Source organism: Propithecus coquereli, unplaced genomic scaffold (genome assembly GCF_000956105.1).
Source record: "Propithecus coquereli isolate 6110/MARCELLA unplaced genomic scaffold, Pcoq_1.0 Scaffold130, whole genome shotgun sequence".
In the NCBI taxonomy this organism is placed as follows: Eukaryota; Metazoa; Chordata; class Mammalia; order Primates; family Indriidae; genus Propithecus; species Propithecus coquereli.
In genome coordinates, this window is record NW_012137192.1 from 2,044,834 (window position 1) to 2,068,279 (window position 23,446).

Below are 23,446 nucleotides of genomic sequence, written 5' to 3' on the forward strand. Positions count from 1 at the left end.
CATATAATCTTGTGTTCTGCTTTTTTAATTTAACATTATATCATAGCTATTTTTCTAAGAATAATTTTGAAGATAAATATATGGGAATTAGCTGAGAAAACCAACATAGTCAGTTTCTTGAAACCTAGCGTTTTCTCCTTGGGTTTCTTATCTCCAGGTACCATCCTCAGGTCCACATGGCTTGCCTCATTTCTCTTCAGAGAATTTTTGTTTTTAAACCATTCTTTGTGGAAGACCCCATACACATGGCCCTTCAAGCCCATGTTTTTGAACTTCCTTGGGGTTTCATGTTTGTATTTTATGTGGAGGAATCCTCAGAGCTACCTCAGTCCTGTCCAAGTCCATAGGCTAGTTATGGTTCTTTGGAACAAGGGCTGACTCAAGTATCCACTGGTATAACTTCTAGCTAGGTAGACCAACAGCCTGGGGCCATTGCTGTGCACACACCAGCGTGGCTCCAGAGTCTTCCAGACTCCAGAGTCTTCCGGACGGGTGAGCTAGCCTTGTGAGGGCAGGAGGACTGCCACTTCCAGGATGGTGGTATTCCTGCCCCACTGTTCCAGGCCCTCAGCATAAGATAGTGGAAAGAACATGGGATTGATTTGGGTCCGGATTCCAGTGCTGACTTTGTCACTGACTGGATCTGTAATGAAGGGCAAAAGATACAGCTTCTCTGAGCCTAGGTTTCCTTATCTGGGAAAAATGTGTATTAAAAATAATACCTCTCTCATAGATTGTTATTAGGATTAAATGAGATGACGCATGAAGAATACTGGACATGGGGTAGACATTGAATAAAGAGGTGCCGACTGTTCCTCAATATCTGATTTTCTACTTCCAGATGATGTCCCCATGTGTTGACTTGCTATGCCACATAGAACTATCAGCCTTATTACTGTCGGGTTTCTTAGGGAGGAGTGATTTATTCCTCAAGGGTTTTTCCAGAATCTTAGATAATGTGAGTACACACAGCATACTTGGACAGGTAGTGTAGTTGAGTAGTTAAGAGTTTAGGCTCTGGAGTCAGATCGTTTGCGTTCAAATGTTGCTCCTACCACTTAATGGCTGTGAGACCCTTGGCAAGTTACCTGACTTCTCCTTGCTTCAATTTCCCCGTCTATGAAATAGGGTCATAGTTGTACCTAACATAGGTACAATCCCATAGGATTGTTATGTAGAGTTAATACATGAAAAGTGCTCAGAATAATATCTGGCAAATAGTAAGTTACTAAGAGAAGTATTTGCTGCTGCTGTTATCATTATTATTATTAATAATATTATTATTCCACCAATGGAATATAATAGTCTTTCTGCCTTCAGTCTCTACTTTTAGCTCTCTACATACTGATTCCATATTAATATTCCTAGAGCTTTAATGACTGTTAATCCTTTGCTCAGAAATCATCACTGGTAAAAAATAAAAGTCTATATGTCTTATACTGTCATTCGAAGCTATAATCTAGCCTTGACTGTCTTCCGACATGTCCTCTCAAACCTACTGGATGTGAGGCTTGGTCCCTTGAACCGGAACGGTCATCTGGAGGGCCAGAAGAGAGCCAGGTCCTTGTCAGCTGTGTAGTCTGCTATGCTGATCCCTGGAAGAGAAATGCCCCATGTTGGCATGCTTTGTTTCCAGGCCAGTATCCTAGGTAAAAAGACCCTCCTGGTGGGTGTTGCAGCTTTGTGTTTCCCACAGTGTCTTGCACAAAGTAGATGTTCAAAAAGTATTAATGAATAAACATTATTTCAGAAAACAGACTTCTTAAATTGGTGCCTAGCTACAAAGGCACCCTTAGGCTTTTGAGCCAGCTGTATGTAAAATAAGCCGATAAGTTAGGCATAAAAAAAAAATAATGACAGCATCAGGAAGCACACGATGGAAGATGGAGAAGATGATACTTTTAAGAGGCAAATAGAAAAACTAAAATTATATTAGAGAAGGAGCTTTTGATATAGAGAACTAAATACCTTATTTTAGTAGCAACCCTAAGTTGAAATTTCTGAATTTATCAAAAGAATCTATGTTGTTCTTTGGATTGGTGACTTAAAACTGGACCTGGTAAGATTTAATTCCAATATTACCCTTACCACTGAGAGAATTCTTTCTCTGCTTTTTGTATTATTTTCCGCCTTTTGTCTTTTTAAGTTATCTCTTCTGTCATTTGAGGAGCAAGTTGATTCAAAGGAGCAAATAATTTTTATTGGTATCTATGTCCATATGTTGTTACAGTTAACATTTCTGTTAGAAAATACGCAGCCCCTTTGATCTCAGAGATAAAGATCTCAATCATTCATTTCAGACAGGAATATCTTTAAGACATAATTCAGGCTTAAGTGGGAAATTTTCAGATCTGTAGAAGGGGATAGTTACAAATACATAGAAGAGCCTAAATGTAAGAGCTTAACTCTTAGAAGAAAACATAGGGTAAAGCTCCATGGCATTGGATTTGGCAGTAATTTCTTAGATGGTACCAAATGGCACCAAAAGGAAAAAATAGATAATTGGATTACATGAAAATTGAAAACTTCTGTGCATCAAAGGACAAAATCAAGAGAGTGAAAATCAACCCATGGAATGGGAGAAAATATTTGCAAATCATATTTCTAATAAGGGTTTAATATCCAAACTGCATGAAGAACTACTATTAAAAAAAAACAGAAAATCACAAGTGTTGGTGAGAATGTGGAGAAACTGGAACCCTGTGCACTGCTGAAATGGTGCAGCTGCTATTTAAAAGTGTGGAAGTTTCTCAAAAAATTAAAAATAGAATTAGCATATGATATAGCAATCCCACTCCTGGGTATATATCCAAAAGAATTGAAAATGGTGTTTCAAAGAATATTTGCACAACCATGTTCATTGTAGCATTATTCACAATAGCCAAGAGGCAAAAGCAACCTAAATGTCCGTGGACAGATGAATGGATAAAGAAAATGTGGTATATACATACAATGGAATATTATTCAGCCTTAACAAAGAAGGAAATCCTGTTATATGCTACAAGATAGATTAAACTTGAGGGCACTATGCTAAGTCAATTAAGTCAGCCACAAAAAGAAAAATATTGCATGATTCCACTTACATGAAATATGTAAAGTAGTCAGACTCTTAAAAACAAAAAGTAGAATTGTGGTTGCCAGGGGCTGGAGGAGGGGAAAAAAGGGAGTTGCCGTTCAGTGACTACAGAGTTTCAGATTTACAAGATGCAAAAGTTCTAGATATCTGTTGTACAACAATGTGCATATTGTTAACACTACTATACTGCACACTTAAAAATGGTTAAAATAGTAGATTATATGTTAATGTGTTTTTACCACAGTAAAAAAACAGGGAAGGAAATTCAGACACATGCTACAACATGGATGAACCTTGAGGACATGATGTGAAGTCAAACAAGCCAGTCACAAAAGGACTAGTACTATATGATTTCACCCTAGAGTAGTCAAATTCATACAGATAGAAAATGGAATGGTGGTTGCCAGGGTTCGTGGGAAGGAGGGGGATAGGGAGTTCCTGATTAATGGGTAGAGAGTTTCAGTTTTGCAAGGGGAAGAGAGTTCTGGAGGTGGATGGTGGTGATTCTTGCACAACAGTGTGAATGTACTTAATGTCACTGAACTGTATATTTACAGATGATTAAGATGGTAAATTTTATGTTATGTGTATTTTATCATAATTTTTTTTAAAGTTCATGAGACAGAAGCATCCTGTTTGAGGTAGTAACATTTTAAATGCTAATTCTAAACCTTATTTTTAAAATGCAGAGTAAAATAACATGTTTCTTACCAGAATGAAAAGATAATATAAATCCTTTTCAAAGAATTTTAAGTTTCCATGACAACATTTGAAAGTACTTTTTAGCTCTTACAGCAGTCCATTCACGTGAACTTTTTTTATCTTCAGAAATTATTTAAAATGTTTATAAGAGGAAGCTCTTTGTTCTTGTAGTGGTGGTTGTAAGAAATGCATTTATTAGGCAAATAAACTATTTCCTCTAATCTTTATTTCTTTTAGACAAGAAAGAAGAGTTATTTTCTTGGACACATGGGGTCTGTGGAATGCCCCGTCAAGTATGTCTGCCTAGAATAGAGAGTTTGGATGAAATAGCTGGAAATTAGATTGGTTATATGGAGATGCTGCCTTATTACAAAGAGCTTTGAAAGGCAGGCAAAAGAATTTAGGTGAATATAAAAGTACGAGTTCTAGTACACGAGTTGGGTGGTAGGTATACAAATGTGTACTGTATTATTACAGCTCATAATTCATGTATGATATAAATATCATAAATATGTGATGCTAGAGAATAAAACAATTTAAAAAGCGCCTTTAAAAAATTAAAGTTGCCAAATACCATAAGGACTCAATATCAGACTTCTTTCAGTTCTTTGTTTATCATCTTATTGCAATAGTGCATGAATTTCCTAGGGGCAGGATCATGCTCTATTTATCTCTGAATATCCGGGCCCTAATATAGGCACTCACATAGTAGATATCCATAAACGTTTCTGGAAAAAACAATGGACTAGATTTCCCTATTCCTTACTATTGCCACTTAATAATTTCTCATTCTCTCAATACGCTTTATCCTCAATTCTGAATCCGTGGGAGTTGCCACCAGCAGGTAAATTGTTTAGCTTCAATCTAACCAGACTTTCTGTGAAATCAGTTCTTTTTATTCATCTCTAAATAATTCATTTTATTCATTCATTCCCTCTTACACATACTCTCCAAGTGATTATCCATATCTTTTCTTCTCTTAAGCCCTCTTGTTGGTCCTCTTTCCTAAACTTATGCCCTACAGAGAAAATTGAAACCATTTGGTGAGAGCTCCCATCTGAGTTCTTATTTTCAGCAGGGCACGAATTGCATCTTACTTTCACTTTCCTTCCCTCCAGTTCCTGATGAACAGGTTTCTTTCCTCCTTCATTATCATTTTTTTTGAAAACTCAAATAACACATACAGTAGTCCCCCCCCCATCCACAATTTCACTTTGGGTGTTGGTTTCTCGTGTTCAACCACAGTCTAAAAATACTTAATGGAAAATTCCAGAAATGAACAATTCATAAGTTTCAAATTGTGTGCTGTGCTGAATAGCATGATGACATCTCACACTGTCCTGCCTCATCCCTCCTGGTTGTGAATCGTCCCTTTGTCCAGCGTATCCACACTGTATACGCAACCTGCTCGCTAGTCACTTAGCAGCCCCGTCAATTTTCATGATGAGTCACTTAGTATCCCTCTCAGTTACCAGATCAAAAAGGCACAGTGTATATAGGATTCAGTACCCTCTGCAGTTTCAGGCATCCACTGGGGGTCTTGGAATGTAAATGTGTCCCTCGTGGGGATACATAAGGTGGGGAAGCACAGCACGTTGTGGAGGGGTAGAGGGGAGAATTCCCCTCCTTCTGAAGCTAAGGTGGGCTTTATGGGAGATTTTTATCTCAGACCAGCCACACCGTGACACGTGAGAAAGGGAAGGGGAAAACAGTACCTGCTCAGACAGTTCTCCTTTTTCTTTCCTCTCTCTAATTCTGTCCCAGCGTCTCTGGTCCATACCACCCTTCACTTCACTTCACTGTCCCCATTGTTCAGCATGGGCATCTGAATCTAAGTAGGTAAGCCATACTTAAGCCCTGGGTTTTGTTTCAGCCTACCACTTATTGGTACCTATTGTGTGCCATGCACTGTGCCAGATGCTTTGCATATCACTTTGTTTTTGCACCTGCTGTCTAAATTTTAAATAGCAGTTCAGAAATGAGCATAACCTGCCAGGTACGGTGGCGCTTGCCTGTAGTCCCAGCTACTCGGGATCCCTTGAGCCCAGGAGTTTGAGGCCAGCCTGGGCAACATACCAAGCAAGACTCCTTCTCTAAAAAACATAACAAATAAAAAAATAAGTAAAAATGAGTATAACCTATAAGTGAATTAGGGGCTGACTGTAGGTTCTCAGTTGGTGCTAATAGTTTGCATGGGATTTTTATTATCTTTTCCATTACTCTTATCAAGCTATTTTAATAATATATTATTTTGTCTTACCTAACATACTAGTAAACTCTGATAGAAATTTATTTTCCTTTTGTTTGTATCCTGTTTATAGCAGGTGGAAAAAGTACTTTCATTGAAGAGTGCTTCTTCAATGTACCATATTTTATAGAAATTCTGAGAGCATTATGACCTGCCATTTGGATGATGTTCACATTTTGACTAGAGCCATACAGCTTGGTGCTTCTTAATGACCATTGTTTCGTCATTAAAAACTTTGACAGATTATGTGATCCAATCAAAATGCTATTTGTGAATACTAATAAGCCTTTTGATTATCATTATCTGGTTGCTAGGCTTAGAGTCAGTATCAATAGATGGCCAGTATATTACTCTCTTTCTTACCAATGAGTATTAATATACCTTAAACCACAGAGTTAGTATGGATTCTTTTTGGCACAATGAATCAAAAGATTGGGCTTGATATAATTTATAAATGAATGAAATGATCAACTCTAGCAACTGAATTGATTGCCTCCAAGTCAGAGACCTGCAAGAATGCTTGGTTGTTTAAAAGGGAGAAAAAAATCCTTACATTTGATAATGCGGTTTAAACTAATTCCTTCATTCAACAATTACTTTGTCCCCATGAAGTGTGCACCAGAGATACAAAGATAAAGTACAGTCTCCTCATTTAAGGAGGTTGCAGGATAATAGAGAACCAAACTTTTCCTTGCCTCTACCACACCTAGTAGAAGTCTTGCCCATACATGTTCAAAATTAATTCACTTAGTATGTGCCAACAGTGGTTGGCAAGTGATGCTATACCCCAGCTGGCTAATTTCTGTAGGTGGGTGCTTCTTGGGAATTGCAAATACGTCCATATTTTTAATAGGTTACTAGAAATTAAAATCGGAAATTGGAAAGTTGTCTTCCATTCTTCCAGCATGTAAAGTGGTTTCCTAATTAGAGAAAAAGAGGCTAAATGCATTGGACTTCACAGGACAGTGAAATTTGTCTTTCATAATGAAAACTGTTCTACTTTGAGAGATTTTCTTATTTATTAACTGCAAATTTCTCAAAAATGTTTTAAGGAATCTTTTTTCCCTTAATTTGAATGCATTATACAACTATCACTGTGATGATAAACAAAATTTAAAACAAGAAATGTTATCCCCAAACATATCAACTCTTCGTTTTGTATCTTTATTTTAAATAATGTAGTGTTTTAAACCATTGTTTCACAACTAAGGGTGTTTTTTCCTCACAAGGACATTTGGCAATGCCTGGAAACTTTTTGGTTGTCACATCACACTGGGTGAGGGCTTAGGGGAGGCTACTAGAATCTAGTGGACAGAGGCCAGGGATGTAGCTAAACATCCTGTAATGCATAGGAAATCCCCTAAGACAAAGAATTATCCAACACGTAATGTTATAATACCAAGGTTGAGAAACCCTGTTTACACAGTATAATATACTTTGTAATGAGTGGTGAAAAGCATAAGAATATTGTGTATATAGTATCATGTAACACCAAAATATAAGAGATTAAAAAGTTCATTTTTTTCCCCACTCAGGATGTTGTTTTTATTCAACAGAAGGCTTTTGGATGCCATCTGTGGGGGCTCCAGATATTTTGAAAGCATAAGGTCCTACTTTTCAAAGAGCTCATATTCTAAAAATAGAAATAATATATAAACAAAAAAATTGCAAAATAATAAAAAATACTATGTTTTATAATGAGCTAAGTAATAAATAGCCTTGTCGGATGGGTCAGAGAAGGCTTGACAGAGGAGGTGAAATCTGAGTAGTCTGCAAAAATTTTGCTCCAACTTTCACACTCACTCAGATGCTAGTCACGAAGGGACAATACAAGCAGAGGGAAGAGCATGTGAAAAAAACAACAGCAAGAATTGATCGTAAGTAGTTTGCTATGCTGAAATGAGCCTGGGGTTTTAGGTAGAATCTTGCTTTAGGAGGGCCTTGAATCCGAGGAGTTTGGACTTTATCCTGAGGATAAGGGTATAATATGACTAATCTGCATTTTACAAAGACCACTGTGATGGTTATGTGCAGGATGGAGATGAGAAACCCTTTAAGAGAGTATTTTGATGCTAGCCGACGGTAGGCGATCATGAAGGCCTGAGATGACATAGGAAGGTCTGATTGTCAGGACTTGGTATCTTGAATGGTATAGGGAGACGGTAGATAAACAAGACAGAGGTTGACTTGGATGTTTCATGGATGGTGGAACCATTAACCGGGATAGAAAATATATAGAAGGGAAGTGTGTGATGGGAATAATTTTTCTCCAAACATGTTGTTTTTGAGATGTCTATAGAACGTGTGTTTTTTTTTTTGTCCAGTAGCTTATTGAATACTTGTCCAATTATGATTATTAGGAATGACACAAAAGAAGCATTGTGGCTTAGGAGTAAAGAACTCTGTTTGTAAATACGCCAGTGATTGCTTATAAGGCCTTGGAAGTATTACTTATTTTTTTCGTCTGTAATGTTTGGAATATGGTGATGGAAACGTACTTCTTAGGGGAGTTGACATAACTGATATTGAGCTAAAGAATAAATAATTGAATATTATAAGGCATTTGAAAAATTGTAGTAGTTAAATATTCTGGGGGCCACAGCAACCGTTTACCATGATAAATGTTTATATACCCAGGTTAGGTTCCTAAGATTACTCATTCTGATAGCCTTTGAATAACATCAGCTGAGTTGCATGGATTGCCTCTGGTGTGCTTTAGATAAGCTTTTGTTTTTAGTTTTCTACTTTTCATCACTCATGTGTGGTTTTTACCTGCATTTACATTAGAAGGAAAACTTTGTCTTATTGTTTCTGTCCAAACCTTTTGTGCTAAGCATTGTTTATAATTTCACTGTAAAAAAATAAAACAGCTACTACCTTTAAAATGTTCACTGAAAATGCATTAGCTAATAAACATGAAAAGAAAAACAATTTAAAAATGTTTGCTGTTATTGCATTATTTGAATGTTGTTCATTGAGGCTCCTCTGTTCATCAGCCTTTGAGCAGGGAACAGTATAAGGTTTCTTATGATTGTTACTACTAACACATTATAAAGATCTTTTTCCTTTAATCTATGTAGTACAGGATCTATTTAGTACTGGCCTGTGTCCCAGAATACCATCAGAGATAAGGCTATTATCCTTTCATTGAGTATTATCCTGGGAAAGTATTTATAAAATTGAACTCTGTTGCACCTGCTGACCTCCTTTTTTAAATGAAGAAAGGGTGGGGATGGAGATTATGTTCACCAAATTCAGATGAAGCGGTATGTTTGGCAGCACCGACACAAAGTGCTTTAGTTAGGGCCTTTTATATTGTGCAAATCAATTCTATCTTGGACTCTGAAAGAAGTAAGTTCACAATTCAGATCAGGAAGTTGATGATCACATTGGGTGCTCTGCAGTTATTGGCACAGTTGCTATTTTTTCATAAGCAATTCTATACTAGGACTCTTAGCTATTTCAGGACTAAGCTAAAATATGTGCTAGCCGTTGCTGTCCTGTTTTCTCCAAAATTGCTATAAATGGCATCTAGTGGCATTATCCTTAAACATGAAAGACAATACTTTTAGAAGAGTTAAGTATTTAATATTCATGCTTCACTGTTTTAAAAAAATTGTCATTAATATGGAAAAAGGCCGGGCGCAGTGGCTCATGCCTGTAATCCTGGCACTTTGGGAGGCTGAGGCAGGAGAATCGCTTGAGGCCACTAGTGCGAGACCAGCCTGAGCAACATAGTGAAACCTTGTCTCTACCAAAAAAAAGGGAAAAGAATAGCCAAAAACAATTTTTAAAACTTAGTCTCTTGTTGAGTCTACCTTAAGCTGAAAAAGCTTAAAGAACAATGCTATGTAACTTTTAAGAATCTCTTTTAAACTTTTAAGAATCTCATTTTGCATTGTCAAATTGCTTAGATTATCTTTATATAAAATATATGCTACATGTATTTATGTAAGTATACTATTATATGGCTTACATATTTAAACACTTAGCAGGTGTTTTGCTGGTTTGGGGTGGCATTGCTGAATTAAATGGTGGTTTGTGGCTTTCTAAAAATTATTTTGATTGATAGGACAAGATATAAATGAAATAAATTCACCCCCAATTTTGTTGTCCCAACAAATCAAGCTGTGTTCATTTTTTGTGTTCCCTTCCAGTTCCTTCTCATATGCTCACATGCCTTTTCCGTAATTAATTCTGTGTTGAAATCTGCTGTTTTTGCATCACACTATATTTTAAGCTTTTTTCATGGTGGTACAATGTAGCATTCTGTTATCACTATAATACAAATGCAAAGCTATTCTGTTTGTATTTAATAATAAAGTATTTGACCAAATTAGTAATCTGGTGGACACTTCAATTAATCAAATATAAGCAGTTTATGTGATATAATGCAGTGAGTCTTTGGCAGAATTAGAACTGGAGCCTAGGTCCCCCACTTAACGATACCTGTTGTACAATGAACCTTCCAGTATTCTGTCTGCTGCATCACAAAATCAGGGATCAGTAAGATAAGACTTATATTGAATCTGATGGACTGTACCCATCTTAATTTTCTATATTATTTAGAAATAATAATAGAAATAATCAGTGTGTTAGCTATATAGTCAGAAAAATAGATAGTTCTTTGCATAACTGAGGTTGAATTTAAGGTATTTCAAACTCTCTGAAAACTAGGATTCACTTTTATCAATTTACCAATTTGTTCAGTTTATTTATAGTTAGGAATGTTTTCTGCTTTTTAAATAAGAAGAAAGTAATGTATTATCTGCATGCATATATGCTCTGTGCAGTAATTTTAAATATTTAGTAATGGAGAGCATAGAAAAGAGATAGAATGTGTAGTTGAGCCCAGGCTTTATAGTCAAAAAGATGTGGTATTTAATCCCAGCACTATTACTTATTAGCTGTGTTCTTGGACAAGTTATTTGTCTTATTAGCTCTTAGCCTCTATTTCTACCTCTCTAAAGTAGGCTTAATAATACCTGCCTTATAGAGTTATAGTAAATGATGTAATACATATATGTCATCTTGCATAGAACCTGTCAATAAAGGTAGTTCTAGTTCTTATTTTTATTACCTTTAATATTAATTAAAATTTGTATATGAATTACATTATCAGTAATTTCAGAGAAGAATCAGTTTTAAATGATTAAAACTGATAATATAGATCAAATCAGATTCTCATGAATTTTATAATGTTTGAAAGTTGTATATGTTGAATAATATAAAATTAAAGTGAAGCAGTAAGAGAGTTTGTTTAGACTCTGTTCTGCCAGCTGACATATGACTTTTTTTCCCAACAGGTTCAGCACTATGTAGCTACAACCTAAAGCCTTCTGAATACACTACATCTTCAAAATCTTCTGTTCTTTGCCCCAAACTACCAGTTCCAGCGAGGTAAATTTTATTGCAAAGTTGTTAAACTTGTGATTCTTGTTTTTGTAGGTAAATTTTAAATTATATATGTTATTCTGAAAAAATAGTCACTTGATGATACCAGCTGCCCAGGTCCAATACTTTTATAACACAATTTTAGAAGTAGCACTAGAAATTACAACATTTATTTCATATTTTAAAACAAAACCACATAAACAACTTTTCTTGTTCTCAGATATTTTAAATTTCTTTAGTGGCTTACTTTTTTTGTTTTTATTTTCATGCCATAATTTTTAAGAACACAAAATTGCTGAATCATTATAACTTGCAACAGACTTAGAAACCAGGTCTCACAGTATCCAAAGATTCTTTGAAATTGATCCTACTAATACTCTCTGGGATTATTTTTTAATTTACTTTGTAAATTTAAAAGGTATGCCAGTGATTATTCCATAGTTTGTTTCCGGTTATACTTTTTAGGTACATTCTTTGTATTAGGTTGTTTGCCATATCTTATTCAAGGGCTTATTCAATAGACATTTATTATTAAGTATCTACTGTGTGCAGTGAATACAAAGATAAAACAAGAAATGTTCTTTGGAAGGGTCTCACAGTAGTTATAAGTAAAGTACATTTTAAAATTATGAATAGATTTTTTTAAAAAGGAGATAAATTCTCAGGTATGATAGACTATATCCTCAGAATTAGGTATGTATATCTATGTCTGTGTATATGTGTACACAAACACATCCATACTTTGGAGCAGTGTTCTGATCCTGAGAACCTTAGGGTATATTGCTGTGTGTTCTGAGTCAACTTGTCCAGAAAAACTGACTCAAAACCACTTTTATTGTATCTCAGTATATTACAGTGAGCTATTGGATAAAAGTTTTTGAGACTCATGTCTACTCTCTTTTGGATTACTTACAGGTATAACTTGTGCTTTATTAACTTGAATTTGAAATTTTCTGTTGAGAAGTAGAAAAAGGATATAATATCAGTTGAATGGATTTCCAGCTCTTTTAGTCTTGTCAAGTTGCTATTGAAAATCAAAATTTACAGCCTATAGACATAAAAATAAAGGAACTATTTTAAAAGATACTCAGTAAGAGAGACCTACAAATTATGGCCTTAGACCAGCAGGTAAGGAGATGACATTCATGAAAATTGAAAATATTAGCAAGGCTGCGGCAGTAAAGGAAAGGAGGTCCTCTGAATAGAGTCGTTGGAGAGAACGTACCAATATGCAAACAAGAAAAGCTTTATACCCTTATCTACCCAACTGGCAATGTCTATTTTAAATACATACTTTTAATATAGGGTCATTCCGATGGCCCTGTATTAAAACATTAAAACATAATGAAAGGATAGCCAGAAAGCCTGGGTGTCAGAGGGAGGTCTCTGCTCCTGTGTAATGTGGATGCTGTGGAGGTGGGGGTGGCTCAGCTCCTACTGCCCACCCTCCCCTGCCTCTGACCTCTGACCCCACCATGTTGAGGACTGCCTCTTCCTGGTTATCTCGGATGTTCCAGTTTTGGCTACTCACACGTATCTCACAGCATTCTAAGGGCATTCACCAGAAGACAAAAGCGAAGTATTAGGGGCATGGGTTTTAGAGATGGACAGAAATGGCCTCTGCAAAGGTCATCATCTAATAGCCCACTAATCTCAGATGCAATGCTGAACTTATACTACGTGAAAACTACATGCTGTATTTATGCTGTGTTTAAGGAGCTGTGTGTTTTACTTATTTTAGTACCTCACAATCTAAGTACCTTACCACTTATGCCTGAAGTAAGCCTGTTAGAAAGTAAAAGAGAAGAAACAGTTGATAGAAGGAGGGGAGTCAGGCCTTGTAAATACCAGAGTTATTTAGTATTTGGCAAACAAAGTGAAAGGATCTGAGAGTAAAAATAAATTTGTTTTAATAAAAAAAACTTGGGGCACTACCCCATTCCACACATAGTAGTATTAGATACCAGGTCTGCGAAGATGAGTAAGCCCTAGTCTCTGTCCTTAAACTCATAGTCTAGTAGGTACCATGTTTTTGGTGACTTTTTTTTTTAAGTGCCAAAAGACCAGCACTAGACAAAACTGTGAGGTGAGCAAGTGGCCCTCAGCATCTTTTATGTCTCTTTTGCTGTCCTCCTAGGGTCGTCCTAGTGGGACAGAGGAGCCTGAACTTTGAGTGCAGATAAGTCTGGGTGTGAATTCCATGTCACCACTTTCTAGTTGTCAGCTTGAGCAAGTCTCTTAACCTCTCTGTAAACCAGGTTTGCTCATGTGTGAAATGGGAATAGTCATACTTTTCTCATGGAATTGTTTTAAGAATTAAATAATATTTTTAAAATATCCATTATTGTGCTTGGCATTTGGCTTAGGAAGTATCATTTCTCTCAATTTCTAGAGCTTCTCCATTTGCCCCAACCTTCCTAGGTACCCAGGGACCTTCTGCAGCTAAAAGCAATGCCTGTTTTGGAGAAAAGCAATTGTAAACTAATTTGAAGTAAAATGCTAGGGATACGTAATAGCCAGACAGTTACCATTCCTAAGAGATTTTGAATTTTAAAAGTGAATGCCTAGAAAGGGTTGCAGTTTTATCCAAATTTATAGCTCTGTTGGCGAAATGCCAAACATGTTAGCAATATGCAGAATAGCTAGCCCATATGCTTACAATACTTTTAGGTATAGCTAGGGAAAATAGCAATAGTAGAGACAGATTTTATAAATTCAGTTTATTCATCATTTATTTGGGTACCTCTGGAATGCCAGAAAGGTTACTAAGTGCTGGGGAATTAATAATACAATAATGTAGAGATGAGAAATAAATAGCCAAGAAAAAAATGTTATCTATTCATATTTTTTAAATGGAGGATTCAAGGGTAAATTAACATTTACAAATCATCTACCGTGTGCCAGCCACCACACTAAGTCTTTCATATGGATTATCTCATTTAACTCTCACAAAAACCTGTAAAGATATTGCCCCTAATTGGTAGGTGAGAGAGGTTAAGTAAGTTATTCAAGGTCAAACACCTAATTGTTGAAAATCAGAATTTGAATCCAGAATCTTATAGTGTCTATACCACAGTTAGTGTTTTTTAAAGGAAGAGTATAGGAGTGAAAGAAGAGAGAAATAAAAAGAAATGTATGAGAACCACTCCATGTTGACATTAGGCTCTTGACTTATTTATTTCCTGCCTTTTGTGTATTGCCAGAACATTTTATTGTTATTCTTTCTTCGATGAAACTTCTAGCTAGAAATCATGTGTAATTGTTTATTTGTAACCTGAGGTTCTAAAGTAATTATGTGAGATACAAAGTCCTGCCTTCTCTTATAAAGGCATATGGATAAGAAATATTAGGCATTGTCATCATGCTTTAGGGAGCTCATTAATTGTGGTAATCTGGACTTAAAGGCAAACGGACAGCATGTTTGCCAAGGTGAGATACAATTTTCCTATGAATGGCTAATTTTTAAAAATCTTTAAAAGATGCATTATAAATTCATTTTGTGTTCATTGTCTAATGTTTCAATAAGTGAAGCAGCATCAGTTCCTAATGGAACTACATTGATTTCTTAAAAATTCAATATTTGATGGGCTTTTAAAGGTAGAAAAACTTACTGTAAATAGAATATGCTTATCCTCTTAATTAAGAAGCACAAAATGTATCTTTTAGCTTAGACACTAAAGTAAAAATGATCTCATATATACTGGGTTCTCAGAAGTGATTTTTTGGGGGTTTTTTTGTTTTGTTTTGTTTTTTGAGACAGAGTCTTGCTCTGTTGCCCGGGCTAGGGTAGAGTGCAGTGGCAGGCTCATAGCTCATTGCAACCTCAAACTCCTGGGCTTAAGTGATCCTCCTGCCTCAGCCACCCGAGTAGCAGGGACTACAGGTGCATACTATGACGCCCAGCTAATTTTTTCTATTTTTAGTAGAGATGGGATCTCGCTCTTGCCCAGGCTGGTCTTGAACTCCTGAGCTCAAACCATCCTCCTGCCTTGGCCTCCCAGAGTGCTAGGATTACAGGCGTGAGCCACCATACCCAGCCAGAAGTATTTTTTTTTTCCTCAGAGGTGTACGAAATCAACTAATTCATCTCATCTTAAATTTATTATGTCACATGGGATTAAAATGCTAAAATATAAAATAAGCCGTTTTAATGTTGTAATTATTTAGATTTTTTAAGATAAGAAAATAATTCAAGTACCAAAATCCCATGGTGGTAGAGTTATTTTTAAGGGACAGTAATGAAAAACATGACAAACAGGGAAATCTAGTTTGTCTAGATTTCAAGCAAAATCTAGTGCTTTTTACTTTAAAGCAAGTATTTAATTTTATTTTTGAATAATGTGCCCATATATTATCTCCTCTTTTATTTGCCTTCTATTTCTGTTATTCATTACCACTAACAGCAAATTTTGACTATCAGCTAGACAATGTAGTTAATCAGCTCATGCTAATTTTATACCTTTAAATTTAGAGCTGTCAGGTTTGTTTTTTGTTTTTTTTCTTAACTGACATAGATTGAATTACAGGGTAAAGTGATGTTGTTACTTTGCTCCAATTCTTTGAAAGATACTTATAAAAGTACTCTCTCCAATTTGCCAAGTGTTAATATACAGTATAAAAACAACTTGAAAGAGTAAGTTCAGAGCAGATATTACTCAGCATTTCCTCCTAAATAAATAGAGTACAATCATTCCCTTTTCAAATCATCTATTCTCATCCTAAATTTGAAAATCAGAAAAATACTGAAAATGCTTAGTATGCCACTCCTGTATAATTTAGAATCATTGATTTATGGGTGGGCTCTTTGATGAGGAGGAGGAGGAGGAGGAGGAGGAGGAGGATCTGAAGACACTTACAGTACTTACTCTTTCAGCTAACAGAGGGAGAGACTGAGAAAGAGCAATGGAGTGACATGCAGCTGTGCAATGTTAGGAGAATTTGGGCTTTTATAGTTATCTGGGTAGGGGGGAGGAAACAGGAGAACAGGGCCAAGAAAATTGGTGGGTACTGAAAACAAGAAAAAAGGCATCAAGTCTCCTCAGGGTGGATATATTTTACGTTTAAGGTTGCAGGCAAACCTGTGACTTAGACACTATATCAGAGACGATAGGGTAATAAATAAAGAGGGAAAAGATGCAGATAATTATAGAGCAGAGAGTATTGTAGTTTTGAAGAATAGAGAACTAGACTTTATTAAAAATATGGTTAGAAACGTCCTTAGACAGAGACATTAGCTTGGCAGAAACAGTCTCTAGACAACATCAGAAAAGAAACAGTTGTAAGGTCACAACAGAGTTGTCAGTTTAAAGATTTCTGTCCCAAATCAGCCTCTACTGACTTAGTAACCTACAGTTAATCCTTTTTGATTCTCATAATATTTCTAACTAAATCCATTTCATTTAAAAGTATTCTATAATTTAGTGTCTTTTTACGTCATTAGTGAAACAATTTTGGTCAAAAAAACAATGACTTGAATACCTACAGTTCAAGCATTACTCAAGAACGCTCTGGCTTCCTGCAGTCCCTGATAAAATGCCAAATCTTTGGCATGAACTTTCGCTGCCGCTGTTTTGGAGATATACACAAATACACACACAGGGACACAAAGCAAATTTTTAAAAATGAACACTCATGTCATGTATTATGTTAGTGTGTTTGATACATTTTACTGAAGCATAACTAAGGTAAGACTAGATCTTTAAAATTATTTTATTGTTCCATGAAGTATAATAGCATGGAAGATATTGATTATTATCACCAGTGGTGCTCATTTACTAATAGTTAAGAAAAATTGATACATAGTACATACATATTCTTATTTGAAAAGAAATATTCTTACTAGTTTTGGAGGAAGGAAACAAAGATAGTCCTTTGCTTCAGGTTATAGAAAGTTGCTTTGCTGAGATTGGAAACTTTGGAATTTGGTGCCCAACCCTGTAACCTCATCCGCTTGTTGGACCAAAATATGGTGCCAACCAAGAGGAGAACATTTATATCATTCTAGTCGAAAATGTGTTAGAGCTGTGACTAATAGTCCTATGAACAATTCTGAAAATGTGGGATTCATGTTAGTGATAGCTAAATTTTAACTTAATGCACACTTAAGTGTGTATTCATGCATGGACGTACATATAGCTCTCAGAATCCATGCAGATCATGCATGTTTATAGTTCTTTGTTTAAAATCTCACATTGATTAGATGTATACCATCTTCTCATGTTGAAGTAAAACCATGTTATAACAAACCAGCTCAACACCACAGTTCACACATAGCTGTGTTCCTTCACAAGTAAATGTTTCAGTCCATATAAGCCTGATATAAATGAATAAGTAATTGATTGTTTTACCTTTTTTTTTGAACACAGATAATCCTGGATTAAGACTAACATATAAAAAGAAAAGAAAATAGCCCAGAATTCTGTGACCCTCGCAAATCAGATATTTTTCATTTTTTTAATATTCTTTTTCTATTCTCATTAATATGTATAATCTTTTATGTAGAGATGTCATCATCACACTAGATATACTTTCTCCCCTTCTGTTATTACATCATAAGCATTTCCATATGTTAGTACTCATGGTTATTGTTTTAAATAGCTTCACATTATGCTGTATGTTGACGTCTCAGCATGACTTTGTTTATATGAGAGGTATTAAGCTCAACGCCCTAAACACCTTTATTAATCTGAGATTTTGTATGCTGTTCTGTTAGAGGAAACATTCTATTAATGGTGGCACATTTCAAGTAAAAGCATGTGTCTTTTTTATTTTTAAATCGCTTATGGCAAAAATTCATTTTCAGTTCAATTAAGTATATGTTTGTAAGCTTTATCATCTGACCCTCGATTGGTAGATGTGCAGGCTGAGGAGTTTAAGTGTTTGGTTTTGCTTTTGGTAGTTTTGTGTGTGTACGTGTGTGTGTGTGTGCGTGTTGCTTTTCAGAAGGGGAGGGTAATGTCTTCTGTTGGAACATGCACTCCACCCTCTTTGATAAGGCTTGTGGTAAGATTGGCATCACTACCCATGACGGTCATCTTCATAGCATTAAGCACACAGCTCTTAGCTCCCATAACGATATGTGGAGGGTGGAGTGTATTGCAGCCATATTCACCTTTCATTTGTGTGTTTGATGTGGCATTTATATTAAGTAGGAGTAATTTTTTTTCTGATTTTTTTTTCTTGTGTCACCAGTGCACCTATTCCATTCTTCCATCGCTGTGCTCCTGTGAACATTTCCTGCTATGCCAAGTTTGCAGAGGCCCTGATCACCTTTGTCAGTGACAATAGTGTCTTACACAGGCTGATTAGTGGAGTAATGACCAGCAAAGAAATTATATTGGGACTTTGCTTGTTATCACTAGGTAATCGTTTTTCTCATTATTAGCTATTACATAGTACTGCAGTAAAAGACTGTTCTGTCTTTTAGCCAAAATATGGATACAACTGGGGATACTTGTAAAATGTTTAATTTCCCATAGCCAAAATAATTGTTTCAGATTATATATAGTTATAAATATGTACATATAAATATGTATATATATCTGAAACTCATTTCCCTTTTTTTTTCTTTCATTGGTGAAAACTGGTGTTTTCCCAAATGTTGGTTACTAAGTCTATAACTATCTTTAATATGATAGCAGGAGGCTTCTTTTAATGAATCAACAACCCTCTGTTTTTAGTTATGATTCTAAAAGGCATATTTACTTATAAAATAAGCTACATATTCTCTTCCATATTCTCATCTAAGAACATAGATTTCTGACAGATTGCGTTTGAAGTATGCAATTTTCTTTTCATTGCTTCAGTTCATAGTGTCAATGTATTGCTGGAAAAATTAGGAAATCTCCACTTGTTAGCCACTGAATTTTCTAGTTAATAAGTAGGTAATATGATCAAATAAAAAATTTATTTTCAAGATGAAAACTCCCTATATTATTCTAGAACTACATGTAGCCATATCAGAATTTGTAAGACTTCTTAGTTGGCAGAAGTAAACTGTGGTAGGAACCAAACAGCTATTTCATTAATAAGTACAATTAGTATTTATGCCTGTAAACAATTGTGGTCTTTGAGAAGATACAAGCTGTATTTCCATCTTTCCTGTCATTAGAGAGTATTTTCTTTTTGCTAGGTAGTTCTTGACTCAATTGAAATAATGCTGTCCATATGAAAATCTATTTCTGTGATATTTGAAAGGCCATCTGTTTTTGGTTCCTGTACATTTATTGCAAAAGTGAGTACCTTAATAATGTTACCTAGACACGAGTCCTAACCATTTATTTGGCTTTGCAAATGGCCCAGAGAAATGTGACTATTAGTCCAGCTTTATATAAAAAAGTTACTGGGTTTCTGAAATAGTTGAATACTTTAAAACAAGAAATTAAAAATTCAAATAAAAATAATAACAGTGTTGTTAAACTATTGGAATTTCATTTTTTATTAGAAATTAAAATGATTCTCTTTTGAGGCTTAAGAATATAATATAAACCCAAAATACCTTTGTTCATTTGTTTGTAGAATTGGCCTTTAGATAATTTAAAAATTTATAAATTATGATTTTAGAAGTGTATTTCCCATGCAAGGGTTAAATCCCCCCCCCTTTTTTTTGGGGTTTTTACTCAAGATTGTAGCACGTGGGGATTTAGCTTGGGGCAGGTAGAGGAGTTGGCTTTATTACTCATACTAAGCTTTGCTCCTTTTTGAGGAAGGCCTTCTCAATCAGGACCCCTGACCCCAAGTAAGAAATGAGGTCAGAGGAATTTTGGCCTCAGTAGGCTTCAGGACATTATTTCATAGGGTCAGTCTATCCCTCGGAGTTCTAGAGGAGAAACAACTAGAAAGAAATAAGATGCCATCTAGCTTGTTGACTGACTGTCAGAGAATTTGATCCTGAAGTGCATAGGTTACTCAAGGAAGTGTAGCACCTAATTTAACTGATCTTTGTCTATGTGTGGTAATTCTTCTTGTCACCAACATGACATGTCATTCTCTACACTTTGTGTGCTGGCATGTATGTTTGCATGTCTGATGTCTTCCCTGGGCGAATCCACAACAGTCTTGTGCTGTTTTGAGTCACCATGTGCATTTGCATGTATTCTTTTCCATAGTTTATAAACCCACACAGTTAGGTGCCTTTGGTTTTGAGTGATGCTATTTAAGTGGTACAAGTGGCAAAGTCAAAATGAAATTGCTCTTTTACCTAAATTGTGGTTACGAACTAGTCAATAGCAACAAATTATTTCCCTGGGATTAAACAACAATTGAAGGGGTTTCTCTTTATATTTTCCCATGTTTTCAAATAATATTCTGTGTGTTCTCTATTTATCTTCCCTGCAGTTCTATCCATGATTTTAATGGTGATAATCAGGTATATATCAAGAGTACTTGTGTGGATCCTAACAATTCTGGTCATACTGGGTTCACTTGGTAAGCTGTTTATTTCCTTGTTTTCATGATACTTAACTATTTCCATGTTAGAAAACAGAAATATAAAGAAGAAAATTAAAATTTTATTGTTCATATGCTATATTTTCCTTTTAAAGAAGAGTGTTTATTTTTGCCTTAAAAATTTTCCTTATTATATTTAACCCCCTCCCATCATTTTTGACCACTGTTAACATTTGAAGCCCAGACTGTTTTTCTATGCATATGTGTATGTATATGTATTATACAGTTAACTTTTAAAGCTGATTATGAAACTGTTTTCATAATGGAATTTATTCCCATTTACAATCCTAACTGGTATGTTTGGTTTACTATTGACATGTGTTTATGTTTTCCTGAAATTTATGCTTTCTTATTTTGTTTTCCCTATCTTTGCTATATGAGTTATGCTTTCTTTGGTTATCTTCACACCTTGCTTGGGATGGTGTACATTACATTTTTACTTCTACAGTCAGTAACTTACACATTTTCAGAAAATAATTCTTTAATCTAGAGTTCTGTGATTATTAAAGGCTGAAATGAAATAGTATATGTTGAGTTTTTCCCTACCTCCTTTAAATTTAGCATAAACTTTTCTTCCTTTCATCCCCTACTCCCTTCTATCACTTCCCCTTCTTTGCCCCTATTAAATAATATGAGCTTTTGTATTCATGTTATTAAAGTTAAAATATTAATTTTCACATATCTTTTAAATTTTTTTAGCTTTGTCTTGAAAAGTTGTCATATTTACATTTAAGTTTTCCTAGACTAGTTTTAGTAGGAACTATGGGTCCTTTCTCCATAAAGTAGTATAGAACTGATAGTGAGGAAAACTAAATCAATGATATGGAAATAACTTTGAAGAGCTCTTCCTGTATTTAAAGGAAAATGATAAAAAAATTAAAATGGTAATTTAGAAGATGATAGCAAAAGAATAAAAAGACTGTTCGAGGCTGGGCGCAGTGGCTCACGCCTAATTCTAGCACTTTGAGAGCCCAAGGCAGGAGGATCACTTGAGGCCAGGAGTTCGGGAGCAGCCTGAGCAACAGCAAGACCTTGTCTCTACAAAAAATAGAAAAATTAGCCAGGTGTGGTGGTGCACACCTATAGTTCTGGCTACTCAGAAGGCTGAGGCGGGAGGATCACTTGAGCCCAGGAGTTTCAGGTTTCAGTGAGCTATGTTGATGCCACTGTACTCTAGCCCAGGCAACAGAGCAAGATCCTATCTCAAATAAATAAATAAATAGATAGATAGACAGACAGAGACTGTTGGAACAGAAATAATAATCAAATACAGAAATAAAAGTTTTCAGAGTTGAAAAGATCATAGGTAAATTTAATTAGATTTCAGAATCAGCAAAAATTTTTAAAATTCTAGATATTAATAGTATTGTGATGATAAATTAGGTCACATCTGTAAGGGAATTAGCACTGTTCCTAGCACAAATTTAAATGTTTAATAATAAATAATATCTGCTGTGGCTACTGTGGCTATTGTGAATAGTGTCCTCCCTGATGTCATCATTATGTCTTTCTATTTTCCTTGAATTTCACCTTTTCCCTCAGAAATTTTTATTCCTGTTTATAAATAACATATTTTCTTCCATTTATGAAGATATTAAGAATTTTTCCAAACAAGTTTCTTATACCAGCAAAATTTCAAAATGGAAGCATTTCCCTTGCTTTGAAATATTTCCCATAGATCCCTGGTTGGTTTGATTCGTTTACTCATCTTCAACAAAAGGAAAATTCATACTTGGTATTTGCCAATATATTCTATGGAATTTCACTTTGACCCCATTCACTCTTTAGTTGAGTGTGGATTTTGATGTGCTTAGACCTTCGTCTATTTTTTTTATCTCCAAGGCATTTATCTACCTACACACACACAACTCTACTCCAAATCATCCATTTCCATGCTGTGGCCTGCAAGGCTTATGGTACGATCTGGTCCCCAGGCACCCCTCTGCCCACATCTCTGCCACTTTTCCCCTTGCTTATTGCTATAGCTGCAGTGGTCTCCTCCTTTCCTTCATTCTATTTTTTTTGTTTGTTTTTTTTTAAGACGGTGTTTCGCTGTGTTGCCCAGGCTAGAGTGCCGTGGTGTCAGCGGAGCTCACAGCAACCTAAAATTCCTGGGCTCAAGGGATTCTCCTACCTTAGCCTCCTGAGTAGCTGGGACTACAGGCATGTGCCACCATGCCCAGCTAATTTTTCTATTATTAGTAGAGATGGGGGTCTCATTCTTGGTCAGGCTGGTCTCAAACTCCTGACCTCAAGCAACCCTCCCGGCCTCCCAGAGTGCTAGGATTACAGGTGTGAGTGACTGCTCCTGGCCCTTTCCTTCATTCTAGACAGGGTCTCAACTCAGCATCTTAGAACTTTTCCCGGAACACTCTTTCCTTAGACAGTTTCATGGATTGCCCTTTCTCTTTCTTTGATTCTCTGCTCAGATATCATCTTACCAGTGACATCTTGCTTATCCCTCTTATAAAAAATTGCAATGCTTTCTGAACCCGACCAAAAACTCTCTATTCCTCTTACCAGGAGATTATTTCTTTCCTTAGACTTAATATTGATTATGTTTTTCCTGTTTCCATATA

The 23,446-nt window shown here is 35.6% G+C and overlaps 1 protein-coding gene across 1 annotated transcript in view; it reads left to right on the plus strand.

Annotated features, from left to right (window-relative positions):
* Nucleotides 1-23,446, plus strand: part of SLC44A1 (solute carrier family 44 (choline transporter), member 1) — a 201,468-nt gene that overhangs the window by 127,546 nt on the left and 50,476 nt on the right. Inside the window, exons 4-6 of the mRNA XM_012638521.1 lie at nucleotides 11,333-11,426; nucleotides 18,612-18,781; nucleotides 20,757-20,846. Of these exons, the coding sequence (XP_012493975.1) occupies nucleotides 11,333-11,426; nucleotides 18,612-18,781; nucleotides 20,757-20,846 (354 nt within the window). The remainder of the gene's footprint in view (nucleotides 1-11,332; nucleotides 11,427-18,611; nucleotides 18,782-20,756; nucleotides 20,847-23,446) is intronic.